This window comes from Eurosta solidaginis, chromosome 2 (genome assembly GCF_040869045.1).
Source record: "Eurosta solidaginis isolate ZX-2024a chromosome 2, ASM4086904v1, whole genome shotgun sequence".
NCBI classification, from domain to species: domain Eukaryota; kingdom Metazoa; phylum Arthropoda; class Insecta; order Diptera; family Tephritidae; genus Eurosta; species Eurosta solidaginis.
In genome coordinates this window covers 172,789,102-172,809,150 of record NC_090320.1, presented here as the reverse complement: position 1 = coordinate 172,809,150, position 20,049 = coordinate 172,789,102, and the positions used below count along the sequence as shown (strand labels likewise).

General features: G+C 37.9%; 1 protein-coding gene across 5 annotated transcripts in view; it reads right to left on the bottom strand.

The window, feature by feature from the left end:
- haf (leucine-rich repeat and fibronectin type-III domain-containing protein hattifattener) overlaps positions 1-20,049 on the bottom strand; it is a 589,440-nt gene that overhangs the window by 255,774 nt on the left and 313,617 nt on the right. For all 5 annotated transcript variants that reach the window (XR_010949699.1, XM_067766431.1, XM_067766435.1 and 2 more), the window contains one exon: positions 3,500-3,624. Coding sequence is in view for 4 of the 5 variants with exons in the window: in XM_067766431.1 (XP_067622532.1) it covers positions 3,500-3,624 (125 nt within the window). In the remaining variant the exon portion in view is untranslated. The remainder of the gene's footprint in view (positions 1-3,499; positions 3,625-20,049) is intronic.

The following is a 20,049-nucleotide window of genomic DNA, read 5'->3' as shown; positions in this document are numbered from 1 at the left end:
ATACCGCGTTATTACACTTGGAATTCTTCATCGAAAAAATTTCAACGTAGAAAGCAAGGCGATATAATACCAGGTCATCCGGATGTGCGTTCTACTAAAGCTCTTGGCCGCATTTATACAATGCATCCGAATAATGATGAATGCTTTTACTTGCGACTATTGTTGGTGGATGTTCGTGGGCCGGCATCATTTGAATCACTTCGAACTGTCAATGGTATAGTACTGCCAACGTTTCGTGCTGCATGCCAGGAGCTCAATTTGCTGGAAAACGATGCCCATTGGGACACGACCATCGCCGAAGCAACTATATCCGCATCTCCAATACAGTTACGCACATTGTTTGCCATTATTATTTCCACGTGTTTTCCATCGAATCCACGTGAATTGTGGGACCAATACAAGGATGACATGTCAGAAGACATTTTGCATCGTGCTCGAGTCCATTCAATGAATCCCAACCTTGAGATGAATGAAGAGATGCACAACCAGGCTTTGGTTTTGGTAGAAGATATGTGTTACCTTATGTGCGGCAAACTATTTGTCAGGCTAGTAATGCCATCACCAAATCGTGGAATAAACGATGCTTTCGAACGAGAATTGCATCGTGAACGTGAATACGACACAAATGCATTAAGCCAGTTGGTTAGAACGAATGTACCTGTGTTGAATCCCCAACCGAAAGAAGTGTACGATACGGTGATGAAGGCAATTGATGATGGAAATGATGGCATATTTTTCCTAATGCGCCTGGTGGCCCTGGCAAGACATTCCTTATATCATCTATTTTGGCTACAGTTCGTGCAAGATCGGAAATTGCGGTAGAAGTGGCTTCTTTTGGAATAGCCGCTACTCTGCTGGAAGGTTGCCGAACCGCTCATTCGGCGTTAAAATTGCAATTAAACCTTCAAGCGGTTGCAGAACCAACCTGTAACATCGCGAAACAGTCAGCAATGGCTAAAGTTTTGGTAAGGAGCAACATAATTATTTGGGACGAATGCACCATGTCACATAAATATGCGTTAGAAGCCCTGAATCGCTCCATGAAGTATCTGCGTAATGACGCAAGACATTTTGGGGGTTCATTGATTTTGCTCTCCGGCGATTTCCGACAAACACTACCGGTAATACCACGATCAAATCTGCGACATTGTGGCCTTGTGAAGAAACTGCAGCTGACAACCAACATGCGAGTTGCATTACTAAGCGATCCATCTGCAGAAGGGTTCTCCAACCAATTGCTAACTGTCGGCAATGGTCGTGTTCCAGTAGACGCATCAAATATATGGTTTTTATTCACCAAACTTATGTAATTTCGCCTTAACGAAAGAGGAGCTGATAAGCAAAGTTTTTCTGAACATCGTTGCCAACCATACCAATTACGATTGGTTGGGTGAAAGAGCAATTTTGGCAGCAAAAAACAAAGACGTGGATGAACCAATGAAGACGAAGCGACAAACTACCCAACGGAGTTTTTAAATTCATTGGATGTGCCTGGATTTCCACCGCACAATTTACAAGTAAAGGTTGGTTTAGTCGCCATCATAATTCGCAATTTGAATCAGCCAAAACTATGCAACGGTACCCGTTTAGCAGTCATTAACTTGTGGGCAATCTGATTCACGCAAGGGTATTAAAAGGGAAATTCAGCGGTGAGGAAGTTCTCATTCCGAGAATTCCAATGATCCCAGCCGATATGCCATTTGAGTTTAAACGATTCCAGTTTCCGATTCGTCTCACATTTGCCATGACGATAAATAAGTCACAAGGGGAAATACAATAAAATTCGACACAACTGCAACCCATCTAGTAAGTATTTCCACAAATGACCACAGATTTTATGAAATTTGAAAAGATTGCCGACATTGTTAATTTAATATTAAATTTTTATTTGTTTTGAGCATTCAGTTAATGAATAAAAAAGGTGAATGAGTTTTTATATTGTTAAAAAATAAATAACGGATTAACAAACTATAAGCTATTGAAAGTTTGATTTCAAAGACATAATTTAACGCAGGCAACGCCTGCGGGGTCAGCTAGTATTTAACATAAAAACATGTGATATGTATTGTATTGGATTGTTAACTTATGTTTCCTCGTTTTTATGAATAAAAATGAATAAGACCAAATTTCAGAGTAGTTTTTTAATGCAAATTGACTTAGGATTTTATACAAATAAAAAAACGTGCAGGAATTAGAATTTTTCAGAAAATAGACTCACCCTAAAAACAAAGTGGTTCTAGTTTGTGAGCATCTACTGTATATCAATGATATCATCAAAATTTATCATTTCAAATTTTTCTTTTTCCATACTTAATAATGTTAGGTCACTTAGGCGACCTTGCCCCATCGTTGGTCGTAAATATGTCAAAATCAGTTTTAATTTGCTGAATGAACGTTCGCAGCTAGCAATTGATACTGTGATAATCAAGAGTATTTGAAGTGCCACTCCCAAGTATGGAAAAACATCTTTTCCAAACGAGATTATAAAAGAAAGTAATTCTAATGGAGTTTTAGGTTCAATTTCTTTTCTACTGCGAAGTAATATTTTGCAGACACATATTTCGATAAAAAGTCCTGTTCCATCGAAATCTGTTTTACAAAATTCACCCAAGTTCTTACAATTTCTTTCAAAGTCGTTATTATCATTGTTTAACAAATTTCCAACGTCTAAGAGAAATTCAAATCTAAAATTAAGATAATTTACTCGTGTAAATCTTGTACGTATTTCTTGTTGGAGACGATCGAGAACACTTTTTATAACTTGAGAAATTTCACATTCTGCGGAGAGTCCAACATCTCTAGCCAATTCGGTGATCGGTTGAGATGTACACACGCTCATCTAAATACATGTGTTCATTTTTATCGGAGGATTGCGACCGGCATCAATCGATCAAACTCGGTGGCTGTGTAAGCGTACCCTAACTGAATTGTAGATAACTGGCTTAAATTTCAGAATCGCAACTACAAAAATCTCCTTAAATTCCAAGCGTTCATTTTCTTTGGCATTTTGTCATACTCGTATTTAATAATTTAGGCAATGGTGACTGCTGGAATTCCGCTGCAGGGGTCAGCTTATTTTTTTGAGTAATATGCTGAGCACCGATACAACTTTTTTTGGATATACAAACTTCTGTCATCACGTTATAGATAGATAGATAATTAATTAAGGATCGCACTGCGACCATTGGTCTATTGTGGCGTCAATCATCACGTTATCTAATTTCAACAAGAATATGTTTCGAACGGCTGAATTTTAATTTGCATTCCATTCAGCTTTATGCAAAGGGTTTTTCCAATTCGCTAGAGTTTTTGAAATTTAGATGCAATGATATAACAAATAGTTAAATTTGATTGGGTTAAAAAAAATTGTTACGGTCCATTGAATATTTAATAAAAATTATTGAAAAAACAAACATTGCTTTTATGCAAACAATTATGTCAGGCTCTATAAAAAGTGTATATTGTTTGTACCGAAAATTAATTCTGCTAGTAAACTTACCTTGCTTTAGCCACCCTGATGGGCATGCCAGAAAAATGACTTCGCATATCTTCTTGATTGTCGGTGGCATACATATGTGGCCGAGGTATAGAACGACCGCTGTACGCTGATACTTGATCCCAATCCTGGAAAAAAAGTTAATATTTATTCATGACTTTATTCGCATATAATGTATAAATAAGGTACTCAAGTATCACTCTTCAAATGAAAGATACTCGATATTATCTAAACAAAACTACTTCGTACACAATATGCCGTGGCAGTTCTGAGTCAGGCGACCAAATCGGTGACACGTATCACATGACAGGCGACTAAATGCTTTGTAAGTTGTGCTGTCGTTGTTGTTGCTTTGTACTTTAAATACGATTTCTCAGGCATGCATCTTGAAGGTAAGAGTGTTATCGAAAGTCACCCCAAACATTTTTTTCAAACGTTTTCGACAGGTCCAGTGCCACGAGCACAGTCGTATGATGAAGTTTTGGGTGGCTCAGTCCACAATTTATTAGGGTGTAATGGTGTTCTAGCATCGGAATGACCTTTTAAATGGCTTCATTAATCTGCAGAAGTAACGGAGAAGTATTTTCTGATCGTGTTTGTGTTTATGTGCCCGTTTATTTGTACGATGTTTAGCCTTGTTAATTGAAGTATGCATTGGAAATTGCCGCAGAAATCGTTCGCGCATTTCATAGGGCCAATGAACAATTTAAAAACTGACTGGTATGAATAACCCCACAAAATCCTAGAAAATAAACTAGAATATTTGCTGACTACTTTGGCTCTTGACTGCAGGGTGGTTATGTGTGTGTGAAATAACTTCTTCTCTTGGAATCCAAGATTACATTACATGACTGACAACTGCTGACTACGTGTATGTATGGGTGCTTGCTTTGTTGTAGTTGTATATTTGTTTAAAGCCCTATCACGTAAGCAGTCTTTCATATACATAGATTCGTTTAACACAATCTTATGCAATGTTTCATATTTTATGATACGATTTAACAACAACCACACACAGCGGGCGAAGTGAATTTAGCAGAGAAGAGACGTGGCAAGGCGAGAGGGGTAGGGAAGAGAAGAGTACAAAAGGGAAGAGAAGAGAGGAGAAGCGAAGAGAAGATAAGAGAAGAGAAAAGAAGAGAAGAGAAGGAAAGAGAAGAGAAGAGAAGAGAAGAGAAGAGAAGAGAAGAGAAGAGAAGAGAAGAGAAGAGAAGAGAAGAGAAGAGAAGAGAAGGAAGAGGAGAAAAGGCTGCGCCTAAATAAAAATGAAAATTGCAAATATTTGCCAGCATCACTTTATTTCGATAAATTAAAGACGTATTCTCTTCTCTTTTAATATATTAAATTACAAAATATTCAGTAAATTACAAAAACAATGTAGTTGTATGTTCATTTAAATTTATGTTGAGCCGCCACCGCTCCTAACAGAGAACAACAAAAGTAATTTCCATCGTCGCTGAGCTGGCAACACTGTTCACCTTCATGTATTTTCATTTCGACAGAAATTTTTTGCAATATTTTTTTTTGATATTTTATAAGTAAATTGGTGAAATTTAACCTAATTTTTTTCGTTAATTCGTGCAAGTAAGATTATTTTAATATACCAAATATAAAAAGTAAAATGATGTGTGCACTTTAAAGATTGTAAACGTGCGGGAACAATATGTATCACACAAACCTGTTTTTCGCCGATAACTTTTAAACGGATAAAAAAAGTTATCTTCCGCTTTCAGATTCTTAATCTAGACGTGAATGCGCGTCTTTTGATACCTCACTCGAAAATTTTGGCCCAAATTTCGGTGGGTACCATAAACTGCACTACTACCGATATGTGGAAGAGATGAGAGGTCAAACTATAGAAAGCAGGGAACCAGTGGCATATTTCCCCCAGCGCTATTCACAGGGGGCGCCAAATGGTCCACAAAGCAGAACTTCCTGGATAATTTTTATTTTTACTATAACTGTTTCCTGGAAAAACCGGTGACACGTATCCCATGACAGGCGACTAACTGCTTTGTAAGTTGTGCTGTCGTTGTAGTTGCTTTGTACTTTAAATACGATTTCTCAGGCATGCATATTGAAGGTAAGAGTGTTATCGAAAGTCACCCCAAACATTTTTCATCTATGGGCTAGAGAATGTAGTAGCACACTTAGAACAAAAAGCAGAGAACACTAACACCACAAATGACACCAGAAGCGAAGCTACAATTATGTTGCAAAATATACTAATTTTAGTTTCGTAATATGAGTTCATTTCTGGTATGAAATCTTAACGAGGTTTGATCGTGTGCAGCACAGATTACAAGTGTTCTCGATCGTCTCCAACAAGAAATACGTACCATATTTACACGACTATATGACTTTAATTTTAAATTTGGATTTCTTTTGAACGTTTGAAATTTGTTAAAGAAGGATAATAACAACTTAGAAAGAATTTGTAAGAACTTGGGTGAATTTTATAATACAGATTTCGATGGAACAGAAATTTTTATCGAAATATGTAACTGCAAAATATTACTTCGAAGTAGAAAGGAAATTGAACCTAAAACTCCGTTAGAATCACTTAATTTTATGATATCGTATGGAGATGTTTTTCCAAACTTGCGAGTGGCACTTCAAATACTCTTGAGTATCTCAGTGTGGTGACCTGATGGTCGTTCCAAAAGGGTGAAATAAGGCTCGAAAGCCGATCTCTAGGCTACCTACAGATGTAAGTTGCCGGAATGTTTTTAAGAGAAAGAAAAAGTCATAAAATGTTTGATGTTCATATTCAATCTTTTTTCTTTATTCAAAATCTTACCTATTTATACAATTTTTGGTGACACAAATTTAGTTTCTAACTCCGCCTTACTTGTTTCGTTTTCCCATGACTTCCAACCAGTGCACGGATTTTACCACTTTATTGGTAGATCTACCAACTTTTTGGCCCATTTTCATTTTCTACCACTTCTACCACCAAAACCCAAAAATCTACCAACATTTCAATATACATATTCGCATTGAAACCAAATACTGCGATCATTAGGTATATAATAATTTTGTCATTGCTATTTCAAACGAAGATTACATTTATTTCGGTTTTTATTTTGAAAAGTTTGTGTACGAATTCAAACAAGAAATAAATTTGTTTATGAAATAAATGTGGTAAATGAGAACGCAAATATTTCCCTGCGCTATTTTCATCAGTTTTTTGTGAATAATTTTAAACGAAAATAAAAAGGTTTAAGTAAATGCCAAAGTCGGTTATTTTGTAGTATTCTTTGTACATTGAAAAAATGTGGTTGTAATTAGACGTTTCGGTAAATTTTCGTCAGTATTTCAAGCTCGAAATACAGCAAGCAAGTATCATATACATATGCATAAGCTATGTATACACAAATTTAAATGTATTTTTTTGTTTTATTTGCATGTTTTTTTAAAAGTGTTATTTTCGTGACATGTGCTTTATTGGTTTTACAATAAAATATGAATTGTTTTGTACAAATATAAACTGTAGCTATTTTTTCTTGGAAAAAAATCTACCAACTTCTACCACTATTTTAATTTTCCGTCTACCAACATTCTCTTTTTAAAAGTCCGTGCACTGCTTCTAACGCTTGGAAATGCTTTGAAGGGCAACCAATCAGATTTCCGTTAGGTAAGCAGAAATATTTACATTTATAAATGTTCATTGTCTAACTGCATTCCGATGCAAGCAATGGCATTGCAGGAGGTCAGTACTCATGTTCATTGGTTGTGTGTACATATTTTATTATTTCGTTTGCATAATTAAATAATTTTTCTGTTTGCTGAGTTAGAAAATACATTTGTGTTTTGTTTGGATTTGTTTATACTAATTTCTTGTAGTTCTTATCTTATTTCTAAATACTTTTTTAAATTGTTACTACCATTAATTTCTAAAGTGGAGTTTACTCCATTTGTGCTTACAATTGCATACGGGCCACGGTATGGGCTTTGATTTTCCTTTTTATTTTCTATTCTTACATACGCTAGATCTCCTATTTCAACTTTATGTGTCTTAACATTTTTGTCACACTTAGTTTTTCTGTTTAGTTTTACATTGCTTATTAATTTTTTGGCGTTGTTTATGGACGTTTGGAGTCTCAATTTCAACTCATTAGCGTAATTTTCAATGTCGTAAATTTTGTTTACATTGTTTATGTTATCGCTTGGTATTATGGGTAATTTTCCAAACACTAATTATTATGGTGAATACTGGGTATCTACGTGTGGGCGGTATTGTATGCGAAAGTGTAATACGATATCCACTTGTCCCATTCACAATCGTCGGCGAATGAAAGTAAATATTCATTAAGAGTTCTATGATTTTTCTCAAGTGCTCCTATTGTTTGATGGTGGTATGGGGCTGAGAATATTTGTTTAGTGTTAATTAGATTACATACGTTATTCATCAGTTCATTTACGAATTCTGATCCACTGTCTGACTTAAGTGTTTTAATGAAGTCGTGTTTTAAGATAAGTTGTTCGTCTAAAGTGGTTGCTATAGTTATGGCGTCTTTATTTTCAATCGGGTGTGCTATTACATATTTTGACAAATCGCATTGCATTGTTAATATGTTAATATGTGTCTGTAGCCGTTTGATATGCGCAAAGCGCCTACAGTGTCAATCGTTATGGTCTCAAATGTTGCCGTTGGTGTGTTTGTCACTACAAGTGGTTCTATTGTGTGTCTTACTACTTTATTCTGTGTGCATTTTTTGCAGCTATTAATAAATTCTTTGACCATATGTCTCATGCTTTTCCAGATGTATTTTTGTTTAAGTTTTAAAATTGTTTTTCGAACTCCGAAATGGCCTGCAATGCTAGAGCAGTGGTACTCGTCTATCAGTTTGTATTTCATAATCATACTTTCTATTTCTATTGGAGCTTTGTATATTAAAATTTTTATTGGCGCGCGTTTATTCATTTCTAACTCATCATATTTCTTTGCATTCATATCGATATTTTTAAATATAAAATCTTTTTCACAAAGGGCTAGCTCCTTTATATGTGAATTCCTCAGTAAACTATGTAGTTTCTCCAACATTGAATCTTGATTCAAAGGGTCATCGCTACAAGTTACGTGCACTTCATTATTAATTATTTTAATTATAGTACTACTTTCTTTTTCAACATAAAATTTCAATTTCTTCATTTTCTTCACGTCATTAAAAGATGTGCATTCCCAAATTTCAAGTTGATCAGGCTTCTTATGAGACATGCTGTCTTCTTTAATGCGTCTACCGGTATTCTTATTCTCTTGCGCTATTTCTTTTTCTCGATTATCCTTCAATTTTGCGGCCTTGCTCCTAGTTAAAATATGTATACATTTTCTATCTTCTTGCTCATTTTTGCTTATTGGAATCATTGATTTGAGTATGTCACTATCCATCTTGATGCGTGATAGTGCATCTGCATTGGTATTAATTTTCCCTTGCTTGTATATGATTTCAAAATCATATTTTGACAGGTCTATTCTAATTCGTGTCATTTTTTATGAAGGATTTCTATGCGAAAATAGTGATATTAGTGGTCTGTGGTCCGTTACCACGATGAATTTTCTTCCATAAAGATATGTCCTAAAGTAATTAATTCCCCAGTGAATGGCTAATAACTCCTTTTCTATAATGGGTTTGTTTATGTCATGCTTTTGCAATGATTTGCTGGCATATGATAATGGTAAATCATGTCCCAATTCCCCTTGTGATAATATGGCTCCTAAAACGAAATCAGATGCATCTGTTGTAAGTGTAAAGGGTTTGTCAAAGTCTGGGTACTGTAAGATGAGTGGGTTAATTAGTTTTACTTTTAGGCTATTAATTTCGCATTCTTCTGACCAAATAAACGGTTTTCGTTTTTTCAATAGTGAGTTGAGGCATTTGGCGATTTTTGCGAAGTCCGGGATAAAACGTCTGTAATAATTGCAAAATGCAAAGAACCTTCTAGTCTCGTCTGGATTTGTCGGTTTGTGGTAATTGCGTACTACTGCGCATTTGGCTGGGTCGGTTTTTATACATTTGTCCGTTATTAAGTGGCCTAAATAAATTACTTCTGACTTGAGGAATTGAGATTTGGTAGGGTTTAGTTTGAAATTGTAGTATCTTAATCTGTCAAATACTTTTAACAAATGCCTGTTGTGGTGTTTTAGGGAACATCCGAAAACAATTATGTCGTCTACGTAGAAAAAAGGTTTAGATTTTAGACCGCTCAATGCTATTGTTAACATTAACTGTTTGAGGATATTTTCAATCCAAATGGTGGACGTTTGAATTGGTAGTGATCGTCTTGGGTTGCATATGCCGTTGGAGGTCTTGAGTCATTTTGTAGTGGTATTTGGTGAAAAGAGCTTGTCATGTCTAGGGTTGTGAAATATTTCGCTCGTCCTAAAATATCAAGTATGTCTTCTAATCTTGTCAATGGGAATTTGTCATTTAGTTTTCTATAGTGTACTACTAAGCGCCATTTCTTATCGTCACTTTCACTTTTCTTTGGTACTAAAAGCAAAGGAGAATTGTATGGGCTAACGGAAGGTTCAATAATGTCGTTGTCGATCATTCCTTGTACTTGGCTCTGAATATGTACCTGTTGTGTTTGAGGTAGTCTATAGTTCTGTATGTATACCGGTGTGTTGTCTGTGAGATTGAGTTTTTGGTCATAGAAATTATTTACTGAAAGTTTCTCTCCTTCTAAATGGAATATTGACTGATATTTTCTAAAAACTTCTGTTAGTTCTGTTTCTGTGTATTTGTCTAAATTTTGGAGTTTTAATATTTTCATTAATTTTTTGAATCGTTCATTATTGTATGTATTTGGTTGACATTTGGTGTTTAAAATCGTGCAGTTTGATAATTTTTCTGTATTAAATTCTAATTCTTGAATATTGGCTGCATGTGTGTTGACGTTTAAAATCTTTACATGGGGAATTCCCTTAGCTGGTGCAATTGAATTCGGTAAAAATAACAATTCTTTGTTTAATACTACGCTACCTTCTGGTATGTTTAGTTTAATTGGCAATATTATCTCTGTCCTTGGTGGTATCCGTACTGTTTTTTGTGATGGTACTTTTGTATTGATTGGTAAATAATGTTCTGTATTGTTGACATTTATTGTAATGGTGAAAGTTTCGTAGTCAATTATACAAAGGTGGTTCATTAAAAAGTCTCTACCTATTATTCCGTCTGTTGCTATTGGAAAATCGTCGTTTACTAGTTGAAAATGCATGTTAGTTTACATTTGGAGCTGCTGTCAAAGTCTTATTCGTTATTAAGTGGATTTTTGCAAATTGAAATGTCCGCTCCTGTATATATGAGGAATGTCATTCGCCTATTAAGCTCTAAGTTATTTATTGTTACGTAGTTGGTTAAATTTTCTGTAATAACGTAAATACAATTGGACCTAAGGATGTTTATATTTCCCTGTCCCCCGGAAGAGTGCCCTCGTGGTCTTCCGGGTCGCCTTGGTTTCACTGAAACTGGACATAGTTGACTCGGCGACTATTCCTCTCATTGCTCCTTAGCCGCTGAGTTCCAGTCGGGTTACTACGGTTTTGGTTGGGGTAAATACTTTGTCTTTGGTTAAAGGAATATCCCTGGTTATTGTTTTGAATATTAGGTCTGGGATTATTTGAATACATATTAATTGAATTATTGTTCCGTCCATGGTTGGGCATGTTCCTTGTTCTGCTTATATGAGTTAACCGGGTATTGCCCGTATCGCTTTAAATGTATGAACACATTTATTTCAAGCAATTTTTAATTTTATAATTTATTTAATAATGTGGAAAAAATTTAAACAACGTGACATCAGGACGGACAAGGCGACAGCTGTTTCGATTATACCTTGTAAATCTCTTCAAAGCCTTTTCTCCCGGGAGTGGGAGTCGAACTTCTGCTGTTGTTGTTATTCTGCCGATAAGTGTTTTGGTTGTAATTGTTGTACCTCCTAGAGTAGTTCTGTTCTGTTGTTCTTTGTTCTATCTCTAAGGCTAGGTCAACAGCGCTATCAAATATTTTCGGTAGTGCGGCTAATACCGATTTTTTGACTATTCATTAAGTCCGTTTTTGAATACCGTTAGGCTATATTGCTCATTTAAGTTTGCAATCAAAGATTTTTGTTCGTTCGATGCACTCGCACCTAATTGCCATATTTGCAAAGCGTTTAATTCAGACACTAATTGTAAAATTTTATTTTTATTGTTCGATATACTTAAATTTCTTTGGCTGAGATTGGCTAATTGGTTCTGTATATGTGGTATTGTAGCTGTGCTTTTATACTTTCTTTGTAAGTTGGTTTTGAGTTCTTCAAATATTGTTGGGGTTTGAATTGCAATCACATTTGTCTTCACCGTTTGACTCAGTTTTACATAAATTACAAAGTCGATAAGTGCTGGTTTGCTTGCCTCGGCTAAATCGTTATAAATGATTTCTGTAATCTTTAAAAAGGCTTCCAGCTCTTTGTAATTTCCGGAAAAGCTCGGAATAGCTTTAAAGGCTAATTGTAAATTAAATTCCGGCATTGTTGTTACGCTTTGAGAATTGTATTTTTCAAAAATTTCTATTGGAAACTCAATGTTTTTGTCTATAACGTGAGGAATTTCAACTTCGTATTCGTATTTAGACAACATTTTTAAAAGTTTGTCTCCTTTTTTCCAGAATAACTTTAATAGGATTTTCTTATGTTCTTTCGTAAGCTTTTCAAAGTATGCATTGGTAATACTTCTTATAGTTTCTAACTCCGCCTTATTTGTTTCGTTTTCCATGACGGAACGATACAAGGTGGCAGCATGGTGACATACCTACAAACATAAATAAAAATTCCATGTACTTTGTTTTTGTAAATTCGATGGACAATTGTCAAAATCGTACTGCGCCGGAAGTTGATGTATCAAATGAAATAAAAAAAGTTTATAATCAGCTGTCCCATGGTGCCACCTTGTATCGTTCCGCCATGCGTTTTCCCATGACTTCCAACGCTTGGAATTGCTTTGAAGGGAAACCAATCAGATTTCCGTTAGGTAAGATAGTATATTCTTCTAATTTAAAAAGTTTAGGTTTTCGTCGTTTGGTTACGCTTTGAGAATTGTCTTTTTTAAAAATTTCTATTGGAAACTCAATGTTTTTGTCTATAACGTGAGGAATTTCAACTTCGTATTCGTATTTAGACAAAATTTTTAAAAGTTTGTCTCCTTTTTTCCAAAATAACTCTAATAGGATTTTCTTATGTTCTTTCGTAAGCTTTTCAAAGTATGCATTGGTAATACTTCTTATAGTTTCTAACTCCGCCTTATTTGTTTCGTTTTCCATGACGGAACGATACAAGGTGGCAGCATGGTGACATACCTACAAACATAAATAAAATTTTCATGTACTTTGTTTTTGTAAATTCGATGGACAAATGTCAAAATCGTACTGCGCCGGAAGTTGATGTATCAAATGAAATAAAAAAAGTTTATAATCAGCTGTCCCATGCTGCCACCTTGTATCGTTCCGCCATGCGTTTTCCCATGACTTCCAACGCTTGGAATTGCTTTGAAAGGAAACCAATCAGATTTCCGTTAGGTAAGACAGTATATTCTTCTAATTTAAAAAGTTTAGGTTTTCGTCGTTTGGTCCTCAGGATCGTTCACGATCGCAGGATCGCCATGTGGTGACCTGATGGTCGTTGCAAAAGGGTTAAATAAGGCTCGAAAGCAGATCTCTAGGCTACCTACAGATGTAAGTTGCTGGAATGTTTTTAAGAGAAAGAAAAAGTCATCATATGTTTGATGTTTATATTCAATCTTTTTTCTTTATTCAAAATCTTAATCTATTTATACAATTTTTGGTGACATAAATTGAGTTTCTAACTCCGCCTTACTTGTTTCGTTTTCCCATGACTTCCAACGCTTGGAAATGCTTTGAAGGGCAACCAATCAGATTTCCGTTAGGTAAGCGGAAATATTTATATTTATAAATGTTCATTGTCTAACTGCATTCCGATCTCCTGCGAAGACAGTAACCTTGTAGCGGTGCAGGGGCTTATGCCGATCGCATTCGATACTAATTGGTCAGATGGGAGCGGCGCAACCGCGCTCACCTGACAGATGTGGTCGAATGCTATCAGTAACCAGGAACTGTCACCTCCTAATCCAGGGTGTCATGCGTCTCCGTGCCCATTGGACTGGTTTCAGCCAGGAGGTCCACAACACCGACTGTATTATAAGGGCGCTTCCCCAACACCGGGCCACCTTGGGGAGTAATCATGGCCTTACCTCGTCAAGGGGCTCTGCCGCGGCGGACCAACCCAGTTCCCCAGATAAACAATTTGACAACTACGCTTGCCACGTCAAGCATGTTGTCGTACGACAAAAATAAAGAAAGACAAAAACCAAAACCAAAAAAACAAAAAACCAAACAACAACAGCAACGAAACAAAGAAAACGGGCTCCAAGAAGAGCAGCGGGCAAAGCAGTAGCAGGCCACGCAAGTACTCCAGGCAATTCCTGGAGAGCCTCTCGAGAGAGGAGGCAATGCTCTTCTTAGAGCATATGAGGTACGACGAATCTCCCTCCACCAGCGCTGGAGTGCGCAGAGAACCGGCTCTTAAACCCGCGAACCCAAAGGGCAACACAGATACCCAAGGAAAGCAACGCAGGCCAGAAGAGCATAATAAGCAAAAGACGACGAAACCCGCGATCCCCAGAGGCATCTCGGCCACTGGTGAGCAGCGCGGGCAAATCAAGAAAGCGGAGCAGGAGGGACAGGCGTCGAGCAATAAACCCGCGAACCATGGAGGGCCCAGTACCACCATAGAGCATTGCGGGCCTCCCGAGGAAAGAGGTACAGCAACTAAACGTAGCTCCGACGGTACCTCTACACATACGAGAGAAGGTGGCAACAACCATCCTAGCAGGCCCTCTAGAGAGCCGAGTAAGCATGGGCGAGCACCGTCGAATCATGATTCTGGAAGCAGCTCACAAGGCAGCAGCGATAGGTCCCAGAAAGAGAACGACACCAAACAAAACCAGGAAGAGTGGAGGCCCAACAGAAGGCATAACGGAGTAAGGCAACCTGCACTACCACCACCGGGCAGACCAGGATCGCTTACAGACAAATGGCGCCTGGGACTAAGTGGGCCAGCAGCACGGTTCTAGGAGAAGTATCATTGAAGTCGCAATTGGGAACGTCACGGTAGTACACAATTTTATAGTGGCAGAGATTGTTGACGAAATCATAATTGGAGTGGACTTCTGAATCGACCGATCGCGATATAAGAACATGGATGTACCACTTAATTTCGGCTACGAGAGAGGCTACAGCAGTAAACGAGTGCTGGTGGAAGAGAGTCAGCAAATACCACCAAAATCAGAAGCAGTCATCTGGGTAAAGGTTGATGGAGATTGTGGGTTGTCGAAGCAGCAAACAAATCAACACCGAACATACTTGTAGGAAAAACCCTGGCTATGACAAAAGATGGACGTATTCCGGTAAGAGTACTCAATGAGTTCAAGTCATCATTCGATTTGACCAAAGGAGCTATTTTGGGAAGACGCCAAGAGGCCGAAGTAGTTATTAACTGTGAACAGCTCCAGGAACATGTTTCATCTAGTAATACTGATCTTTCAAATGACATCACGGCATGGACGCAAGGGCTAGAGGAAGCCTATCAGAGTAAGGCAAAACAACTGCTCCTAAAATACGCGAACATATTTGACCAGGCCGCACCAATGTTTTGAAACATCAAATTGAACCTGGAGATGCGAGGCCGATCCGTCAAGCACCACGTAGTGTTCCACTGGCGAAGCAGGAAGTTGTGAGTCAAATCATACAAGAAATGAGCGACAGCGGTGTTGTCGAACCATCAGCTAGTCCATGGAGCTCACCGGTAGTACTTGTAAAGAAGAAGGGTGGAAAAATGAGGTTTTGCGTGGACTACAGGAAGTTGAATGACATTACGAAAAAGGATAGCTACCCATTGCCAAGAATGGACGACACTCTAGACTCGCTTTCTGGTACGGAATGGTTTTCCACACTGGACTTGAAAGATGGCAAGTTGAGGTGAAGGAGGAAGATAAAGAGAAAACAGCCTTCAGTATCGGTGATGGTCTTTGGCAATTTACAGTATATAAAGCTTTTGAATGGAAGAAGGAGCAAGAAGTGGCTTTCCAAACATTGAAGGAGCGTTTGTGCACTGCCCCAATGTTAGCATATCCGATTCCAGGAGCAAAATTTATTCTAGATACAGATGCGAGTGGATATGCTATAGGCGTTTTATCACAACTGGTCGATGGACAGGAGAAGGTAGTTGCATATTACAGCCGTTCGATTGGAAAACCAGAGAGGAATTATTGCGTTACACGGAGAGAGCTGTTGACATTGGTAGCGTGCATTAAACATTTCCACAAATAACTCTACGGCCAGCGATTCCGCGTCAGGACAGATCACACAGCGTTGAAATGGCTTCTGCAGTCCCTAATCCGGAAGGAAAATTGGCACGGTGGATCGAGCGACTACAAAGCTATGACTTTTCCATTAAGCATCGGAAGGTGGTACTCATGGAAATGCTGATGCAACATCACGAAGACCATGTAGTTTGGAATGCAAGCACTACTCAAAGGCAGAAGCTAAAGAAGACATTATAGATGTCCGGCTAATGACTATAACATGTACAGATGAATGGGACAAGGAACAGCTAAGAAAATGTCAGATAGAAGATACAGATCTGTCACGTGTTATGCAAGGGCTCGAACGAAATGAAAGACCAAACAGAGAAGAGATGTCAGCAGAGAGTCCCATTGGGAAGTCAATTTGGGCACAGTGGACCAGCTTAGAATTGATATCCGGTTGCCTTCATCGAGTGTGGGAGAGTGAGGATGGTAAATGCAAGACGAAACTGATAGTTGTTCCCAGAAAGAGGATTCCTGACGTGCTCAGCGAGCTTCATAATGGTCCAAGCGGAGGCCATCTTGGAATCACGAAGACGCTCGAGAAGATTAAACAGAGATTCTATTGGGTTGGTTGTCGTCAGTCGGTCACTGAGTGGATTGCGAACTGCGAGGTTTGCAGCAGAGCGAAAGGGCCCAGAACCCGAAGTCATGGCCAGATGAAGCAATATAACTCAGGTGCGCCATTTGAAAGGATCGCTATGGATGTCGCCGGTCCATTTCCTACTAGCAACGGCGGAAACAAATATGTACTGGTAGTTATGGATTATTTCAGCAAATGGTCAGAGGTATACCCAATCCCAAATCAAGAAGCGGAAACAGTAGCAGAAGTATTATAAACAATTGGGTTGCAAGGTATGGTGTACCAATGGAGTTACATTCTGACCAAGGCAGGAATTTCGAATCAGCTGTGTTCCAGAAAATGTGTAAATCATTGGGCATTCGAAAAACACGGACAACTGCATTGCATCCTCAATCCGATGGTATGGTAGAACGATTCAATAGAACATTGGAGGAGCACTTAAGGAAAGTAGTAGAAAAGTACCATAAAGAGTGGGATACCCGCATACCATTACTCTTGATGGCTTACCGATCAGCAGTGCATGAGACAACGGGCCAAATCCCTGCAAAAGTAATTTTTGGCAATGACCTTAGACTGCCAGCTGATTTGAAGTTTGGGATAGATGCCAATGTGGAGAGAAATGTCAAGAAATCCACTAGTGATTTGGAAGAAGAGCTAAGAGAAATACATGATCTGAAAAAGCAACGAACAAAGGTTATGAGTGACAAGATGAAAGCCAGATACGATAAAGCAATTAATTCGGAAAGTTTTCAGGAAGGAGATTTGGTGCTGTTATACAACCCACAACGTAAAAAAGGTTTGTCCCCGAAATTGCAGTGTAATTGGGAAGGCCCATACAAAGTTGTAAAACGGTTCAACGATGTAGTGTACCGCATACAAACCATCGGTAAACCACGAACCGAAATGAAAGTGGTCCATTTGGAAAGGCTGGCAACGTTTAGATAGGGAGATTTGTCTGCTCGGGACGATCAGACTTAGGTGGAGGGCAGTGTTGCGAATATTAGCAAAACTAAGGGCTGCTGCCATCTCTAAGCCGATGCTAAACAGTGATATCATGCACATCCACAGATCAATCATTATGTATCTATATAAACGAATCAATAATTGCGTCTACACATATGTACGTATACGAGCAGCGGAGAAGCAATGCACAAACACATGCATATATCTTATCTGAATTGTTCACAAGAGAGGGCAACAATTTGTGCAAGTATTACTCAAATGAGAAGTTATAAACGTAGTTCTGGCTGGCGATTTTGTAGCTGAAACTAACTAGTAAGTTCTGGAATGGAAAAGCCTGGAAGTATGCAATGAGAAATCAAAAAGTATAAAAGGCGCGACAGTAGAGGCGAAGAGGAGTTTCATTTGAGCTATCGGTCAGTTTGTTTATTAAGCAAGCTATTCGGTGAAAAGTTTGAGTGTTATTGTGAAGTAATTTAATAAAGGCTATTTTGAATTATTAAATATTGGAGCTATTTATTCAACAGTTTAGTGATTCGAACTTAGCAGAGGGTTGCAAATAAAAGGAGTTGTAAGTAAATTCGTTACAATAAATTAGGTTTGCCGTAATTTCTGACGTAAATCATGGCGTCTTGCGATTTATCGTGTAAGTATCGAGGTCCACCTGTGAATGATGAAGGTAGTATAACCAACTGCCCAATGCCGTTGCGGTAAAGCATCCTGAAGATGAACGTAATTTTAGGCTCTAAATTTATTTTGATTATTACGGATGTAGGCCAATCTCTCTGATTAAATTTTGGCATACTGATCTACCAAGTATTGGGTTGTTACCATTCCTTATCTAAGCAAAGTGTTAAAATTGTTATCTCTTGTCATTATACGGTAGCAATAGTTGTTCATACATGACACTGTTTTACGCAGAGGTGTACCACCGATTGGGTTAACTTGAGAAACCTTAATCGCATAACCATTTTCTCCACGACATAGCATCAAAGGATATTGTAAGCTGTCATATGATCTGTGTAACTCTGAAATTGCAAATTATCATCACGACTACGGAATACAATATCTCTGTCATTGTGTCGCCCTCTGTGTTCTCCAACAGGAACTTTATTTGCATGGATTACGACTTGAAGTCAGGAGTATCTGCTGGAACACTCTCAATCGCAGTTTTGAAATACTGTATGTAGCAATTATGAGAATGTAACATATCTTGGATAGATCTAATAAAATCTCTATCAATTGGCTGTGCAACACTTGAACACCGCGTAGATGCTTGTGTATATGGATCTGCAATAAAATATATTTGCAGAAATTTGTGATCACCGGTTGAAGTGGTAGGAAGTAGGGCTCTTGAAACAAGTCGCCTTATTCGACTAGTCGGTTAACCGACTTGAGAAACATTAATCGCATAACCCTTTTCTCCACGACATAGCATCAAAGGATATTGTAAGCTGTCATAAGATCTGTGTAACTCTGAAATTCCAAATTATCATCACGACTATGGAATGCAATATATCTTATGTCATTGTATCGTCCTCTGTGTTCTCCAACAGGAATTTTATTTGCATGGATTACGACATTGAAGTTAGGAGTAACTGCTGGAAAGCTCTCAATCGCAGTTTTGAAAGACTGTATGTAGCAATTATGAGAATGTAACATATCTTGGAGAGATCTAATAAAATCTCTATCAATTGGCTGTGCAACACTTAAACACCGCGTAGATGCTTGTGTATCTGGATCTGTAATAAAATATATTTGCAGAAATTTGTGATCATCGGGTCGAAATGGTAGCAAGTAGGGCTCTTGAAAAAAGTCGACTTATTCGACTAGTCGGTTAACCGACTAACCGGTTGTAACGGTTTGCAATGTTTTTAACCGAATATCGATATTCGACGAATCGCCTAGCAGCGATTAATCGACTACTCGCTTTGCTGCGACTAGTCGAGTTTTGCCACATATTCGGTTACCATTAACCGAATATTTCATTTGAAATTTTTCATAATCACTTTCTAGAAATTTTGCGCTCCTAATACGTTTTGTGCATGGTAAAAATGTGTAACATAGTGTATTTTTCATTCCGGCATAGTTGATGATGGTCAAAATATAAGGAGTGCAGAAATTTACCTTGTTATGCTCAAATTTTCATTTATGTGTATCAGGAGCACAAAATTTCTAGTTAGTAGATATGACAATCTTTTTTAAAGCATATTTGGTTACTGGTAACATTTGGAATTTAAATTATAAGGTCTTTTTATAAATATAGTTATCAGTAATGGGAACCAGCATCAACACTAGCAACAACATCAGCACTGAAATCCAGCGAAGAATCAATCTTGCCAATAAATGCTACTTTGGACTAGGTAGGCAATTGAAAAGTAAAGTCCTCTCTCGGCGAACGAAAATCATACTCTACAAGTCACTTATCGTACCCGTCCTGCTATATGGGGCAGAAGCATGGACCATGACAACAGCAGATGAAGCGGCTTTGGGAGTGTTCGAGAGAAAAGTTCTTCGAAAGATTTATGGACCTCTACGCGTTGGCGATGGCGAGTACCGAAGAAGATTTAATGATGAGCTGTACGAGCT